This window comes from Alosa sapidissima, chromosome 6, assembly GCF_018492685.1.
Source record: "Alosa sapidissima isolate fAloSap1 chromosome 6, fAloSap1.pri, whole genome shotgun sequence".
NCBI classification, from domain to species: domain Eukaryota; kingdom Metazoa; phylum Chordata; class Actinopteri; order Clupeiformes; family Clupeidae; genus Alosa; species Alosa sapidissima.
This window is the reverse complement of record NC_055962.1, coordinates 11638498-11644909: the sequence shown is the minus strand read 5'-3', so window position 1 is coordinate 11644909 and position 6412 is coordinate 11638498. Positions and strand designations below refer to the sequence as shown.

Sequence of the window (6412 nt, the reverse complement as noted above, 5' to 3'; positions counted from 1 at the left end):
ACACAATTACTGTGTCAGTATTATCATTTAAATAATATAAAAGTGTTTTACTTTTACCTTTGTGGTTACTCATTAATTTTGTGATTTATGTTGAAGCTTTAGTCTTTAGGAACTTTTTAATTGCGGTTAATCGAGATTAATTCATTTCAAAATATATATTTTGAATCGTTTGACAGCCCTATAATAATATTGGAGAAGGGGAATGGCTACACTTACAAATCCTGGGTGTGTTCACACTGTTTTTGCTTTTAGATAATAATAATAATAATAACCCAAAATGATTGTCTTGATACTGTCATGCACAAGACTTTTTTTCCTATCCTGGACTCGGTCTTGACTCGGACTCGAACCTTTTTGGACTCGGTCTTGTCTTGGACTCGAACCTCTTTGGACTCGGTCTTGACTTGGTCTCGACTAGTCCTGGTCTTGGACTTGTCTTGGACTCGACAAAGGTGGTCTTGACTACAGCCCTGGCTTCACGTTCAGGCAAAGACAGAGAGAAGATCCGTCCACAGGGAGGGCTGGTGCCAGGGAATACCTGAGGTGAGTTGCAGTTTTGAAAACGAACATTAAGGGTTGTTTTAGGACATGTTTGTGCATGGATGTTGCAGCCACTCTGAAGCAGTAAAGGCGATTCAAAACGAGTCAGAAAAGTCGAGACAGGACCAATAGTCAAAAATTCGGTGCCCACCACTCTAGTTCATCCAAAACAAACCAGAAAAGGGACTCAAAAGTGCTAAATACCGGAATTTTCCTTTAAGAAGACATTTTCATCTTCATTTGACAACACGTGCACATCATTTAGAAAACGCAGTGCATATTCAGAAAACATTTACATTTCAGACACAACACGCAATTCAGAAACATGCCACAAAAAATCACAACACAACGGAAGTGTTTCCGGGGGGCACTTAAAAGTGATGAACACCTCTGAATAGGTGGCGAACTACAGTACATACGTACAGACGGTAAAGGAGAGGTGTTCATCACTTTAAGTGCCATTAAAATGTTAAAATTTTAAGATAAACCCAAATACTTACATTTCAAGCCAGATTTCTTTAAACAGGAGCTGTCATTGTCACACCTGTTCGTCACCTGTTCTGAGGTGTCCCCGGAAACACTTCCATTGTGTTGTGAATTTCGTAGCACGTTTTTGAAATGTAAATGTCTGAATTTGCAGCGCATTTTCTAAATGATGTGCACGTGTTGTCAAATGAAGATGAAGATGTTTTCTTAAGTTGGTTGTGTTTTATCTATTTGCACGTGTTTTGTTGATTTGCATCTGTTGTCATAAGTTGCACATTGTTTGCACCTGTCGGCCACCGTACAAATCAGACCCTGTTGGACCCAGATTGTCCAAGCCGTTGCCCAAGCCAAGTCTTTGTCAGTCACAAGGGTTATCAAGTAGGCTATTCGGAATCGGTCAGAGGGATACATGGAGGACTGTAATTCAAATGTCACGTTGTGTGAGAACCTCGGCACCCACCTGGATTACCGTAATATCTTTGGGGCGCTGGCAGTCGAGGTTCAGAGCTAGGACCTGGAAGGGGTGCAGGAGCCACCAGAGCTAGGGATGGTGCTGGAAGTGATTGATTAGCGATCCTCCGCTCTTTTTGCAGCAACTACAGCAGCTTTGCAGTTTGATCGTTTCTGACAACTATGTCCTGTTGCCTATTGAGGGTTTGGGCATGTGTGTCCATGGTAGCTCCAAAACTGTCTAGAGTAGCCATTATGCATTCCATATCCGTGACATTCATGGGGTGGCTCCTGGGGTCTCTGCTGAGTCATTCATGGCTTAGTCTTTCTGTCACGCTCGGGGATTAAATCTGGGCCTCTGGATCCAAGTACTGACTCTTTACCTATTGGGCTATTAGCAATAGGATTGACTTAAGTGCAGAGATGACGTAGACAGCAAAACAAAGTATCTTTTCCAAAAGGCCACATGACAGAAACAACAAAACGCAGGTGAATTGAGTAACATGGAATTGAGGCTAACAAAGATACATTACATAACATGTGTTATAACCAGTGTTTTGTGTAAGGCATTACTTTGTAACTACTTTTTCGAGTAAAAAGTAGTGTAACGCGCTACTACTGAAAATTTGGTAACGTAGTTCCTTTTTCATATCGGTGCAACGTTACTTTTCCCAGGGACAGATTTGACAGCGACACTGCTTTCTTAGCTGCGCGCTTGCACAATGGGCACGAGCTCCACACAGCAGCCTACGTGACAGATGGAGGCTGGTAGCATGGAGTGCAATCATAGCAAGCGAGACGCAGCCAACGCTAACTTCTGAGGGATGGAGGTATTCACATTACTTCAAACTCGTTGAAACTAAGGGGAGGAATGTGAGTGTTAGTTGTAGCCTACACTGTGCCCTGATTTTGTCCACTGCCTTTAACTCAACTGCCAGCATATATTGATACGATTTGCACTAGGCTATAAAATAAGCCCTCATATATTTTGTGTTCACCTATGCCCAAGATGTATCGAGGCAATGTTATTTGATATTGTTTCATAGTGCATTAGTGGTGATGTTGAAGCCTATAAGCCCAATGTTTTCTTGTCAAGTGCTCTGTTTGTGGATTTTTTTTATAATAAGGAGCACAAAAGAAATACCTGTTATGTCCTCCATAGTAGAACTTTATTTAGGCCTACACAATTAGGAACAGATATTTGGTTCTGCCCAAAGTCGAGCAACATAAAAGTAACGAGTAACGTAAAAAGTTACTTTCCATAGAGGGTAAGTAAGTACAACCGGTTACTTTTTTGTGAAGTAACGAATAACAAGCAAACACTACTTTTTAAAAGTAACACTGGTTATAACAAATGACCACCAGAGGCCGGCAAAAGTCCCAAAACCATGACAGTTTGCCTTTCTAATATCGTATTTTCATTTTCACAACATCCACTTCCCAATCTGCTGGACTAGGGTATTAAGTCATAGCCCTAGTCTATGCGCAGTAAATAGGTCAAGTATTTTTTTTTTAAAGTGGATTAGTAGAACTACTAGGCCTACTCTGTAGCTATCTCATGAAGTGACAGCTTAGTAAATTCCATACAATATGGCAACTTTTGCTTTTTGGGCATAGAACAACTCGGTATTAGTGCTTTCTTTGTACACCAGTATCTCAGGTGACCCCATTTGAATTTCAGGTGACCCTACGGTTGGGAAACGATGACCTAGGCCATCACCATCCGAAACAATGCCCAACCACTAGAAGAAAAAAAAAATTAAGTCTTCAGCCAGGTTGAGGACTGTACCCACACCTGTTTAGCTCAATACGAGAGACACCACCAGAGATTCCTGCCTCATCCGACTTCGCTCTCACCAACTGCCACTGTATGTCGGTGTGACGAGTTATAATGATATATTTTAGAGATATGTAGTTGAAACAATACCGGCATACCTGTATATGATATCTTTTGATGTTGTGTTACGACTGCTATTTATTACAGCCGTTTGCTCCTCTCTGCATCCATACAGGCACAAAACTTTCTCTGCTGCCCCAGACAGCGTCCAGACAGGCACAAAGCTTTCTCTACTGCTCACTCTACTCTACTGCTGTAGCCTCCAAGCTCTCGCAGCCTGTGTCGGCCTCTGTCCAGAAACAAAGTTCATTACAAGAATCCTTTAGCAGTGCCCTAAAAGTTTAAAAATGCAGGGACTATAAACTACCAACATATATCGTATATATATGCCATTCGAATGGCATATATATGTATATATATGCCATTCGGCCTAAACATACCGGGATATGAATTTTGGTCCATATCACCCAGCCCTACAGTAGCCTAACAGAAAATGTGTGCTTGTTGTCATAGTTAAAAACAAGCCGCTAACTGTAACTAAACGGAAATATTGTTTTACAATTGCTGGCAGTGGTTCTTGGCAGCCATCACTTCCGTACTTACCTGTATGGGCAGCTATTTCTTCTAAGAATGGACCATGCCTCCCTCATTTGGCTACCCAATTTCAGGGTTTTATGCCCTCATACAGCTCTCATACAACAGATATGGAACATGTTCTACAGGTAGGGTGGAGCATGTGGCCTCTCAGGCAGCTAGAACACATAAATTAGATGAATTAATAAATAAGATGTTTATTATTGTATATTGAGAGATGTAGTAGATAGCAGATATAGTCTTCCTAGTCTCTGTACTGTTGTCCTGTTGCTACCCCCTTGCATTTCCAGCAAAACAAATGTTTTCAAAGCATCGTTTTGCTTGCTTGAAGGCTACCAGTGTTGACCTATATAAGATAACGCATGGTTGTTGTTAGAGCATGATTTGACGCCAATCTGTAAGCAAAGTCATCGTACACCTTCACACCACGTTTAGTTAGTGCAGCAGTTTTGTAGCCTGCATTCTTGCTGTCAGCAGAGGGATAGCGACAGAAAGATGAATGTTGACAGAGAAAGAAAAGGTAGGACCAAGGAAGAAGAGGAAGGAGATTTGCTGCTTGGCCCCCAGTAGCTAAATTAATAACATTATGGATGCCTACTTAGCTCTTCGGCTTGGTCCCCAGTTATTGGTAGCATTACAATAGTGGGAAATATTTACATTAGTGGGTTCTGCAAAAATAACCAAAAAATGTGATAACCTCCCATCAATGTATTTCATTGTTGGGTTCTACATGCACAAATGATCAGTGAGCCCGGTTGTTTGGAAGGATGGCACCCTAAACATATGATATGGCAGTAGCCTATACACACAGGGGATGTAATGTTTAACTTCTGACCTTGCTTTCCTCACTCATTTAGGTTACATTCATAGATAATTGTCATGGAATTGTTGACCTGCTCTATGCTCAGGAGAGATATAGAACCATTTTTCAGCTAGTGAGAAACATCTTTCTCAGATATAGTCAACTGGATTCCAAACAGAAGCATAATGTCTAGTCACATTCCCGCTGCAAGATGCTGGGGTGTCACAGCTCATCCATCAACCTGTAGGCCTATAAGTGGCCTACCATCACTGGTAGGTGTACAGGCTTATCTTCATCTATAATCTGTAACATAGCAGCAAAAATTCTGGCCAAATTGTTTTGATACACTTTCCATGTGTCTATTGCACTCCTGTTATTGCTCTTTTAATCATAATCTAAACCCCCACACCCTGCCCCAACCCTATCCTTTCCAGGATGTAATGTAAATATGCATTTCTAGACTCGCCTACGTGACATGAAAAGTTTCCCCATTACCTTGCTTACCTACACTGTGAAGCAACAACCCATCTGAACTGGCAGCCATTTTGCATGGTTTAATCCCAAATGCTGGAGAAAATAGAATGTTTCTACTTTAATGAACCACGGGGTGGCGCCAGTTATCTGTTTACCAGTAAGTCTATAGACCTCTAAGAGTGCTTAGGCTAACCCTCTTGTCTTAAATATAATCTTATTGGTTTTTATTTAAAAGTGATCGAGCCATGAGCAAATTTACTAACTAGGCTACATAATGTATGTGTGGTAAAAAATAATATCCCTCATTCATGAACATTAGGGTATTGTATTTAGTGTTTTTGTATTTTGTTATACATTTTTGTTTTTAAACTATCAATGTGTTGATGCAAGTTCAAGTAATTGGCTAGCCTACTGTCCCTCTATGTATTTAGGCAAGGTAGTAAATATTGAAGAAACATTAAGCCATTTATTATTGTTGGTGTTGTTACTTTATAGCCTAGTTATACATGCAAGAACTGTGGGTAATTATCACTGGATGAGTTCTGTAACTCAGTAGCACAATCCTCAGCAGAATGAATGGACAGCCTCACTACAAACAGTTAACAGAGTGTTTCTATCCATCCTAAATCCTTGCCCACCACAAGCCACAGACACGATGACGTCAGCATCGAAAAACTGAACGAAACAAGCCATTTCCACATGCGTGAGGCTCTGCTGGAGAGCTCAGCCAACGCTGCCGATAACACTTGTGACAGTGTGACAATAGCTCTGAATTGTGGTCAGCGTTTCTTCAATAATTTCACTGCGATTCTTTTCCTTTGATCAGATTTAGTTTGGGGTGCGTCGCGCACTGTCGAGCATTCGACAAGAATGTCAGTGAAGCCGAGTGAGGAGCCAAGTTCGGAGGCGGGGTGGTTCGGGGACGATTTCGAGAAGATTGATCGCTTTGGGAGCAACGCGGCCCAGTTCGACGACTTGGATGTGCAGCGAATGAAGGACTGGGAGGACGAGACAAGTGAGCAGAAACAGTTCTCGCACCATCCCGAGAGCAACCGGCAACCGCTCCCTGTTGTCATGGAAACTGCATCTACAGGTAATCCGGGCAATCTAAGGCCCAACGCATCCTAAAGCAAGCAATGCCTAATGTCGACTCTGATGAGTTGTCCTATGAGAATAGCATCCTGCCTCGCCTGTTAGCTTGAAATTGTTAGCCACCCAAACAAAGTGGC

The 6412-nt window shown here is 41.8% G+C and overlaps 1 protein-coding gene across 1 annotated transcript in view; it reads left to right on the top strand.

The window, feature by feature from the left end:
* The first annotated feature begins 2177 nt into the window (after positions 1–2177).
* Positions 2178–6412, top strand: part of rtn1b (reticulon 1b) — a 59106-nt gene continuing 54871 nt past the window's right edge. The window contains 5 exon segments of the mRNA XM_042094221.1: positions 2178–2306; positions 3158–3344; positions 3489–4981; positions 5144–5340; positions 6010–6276. Coding sequence (XP_041950155.1) covers positions 5274–5340; positions 6010–6276 — 334 coding nt within the window. The 5' untranslated portion in view covers positions 2178–2306; positions 3158–3344; positions 3489–4981; positions 5144–5273.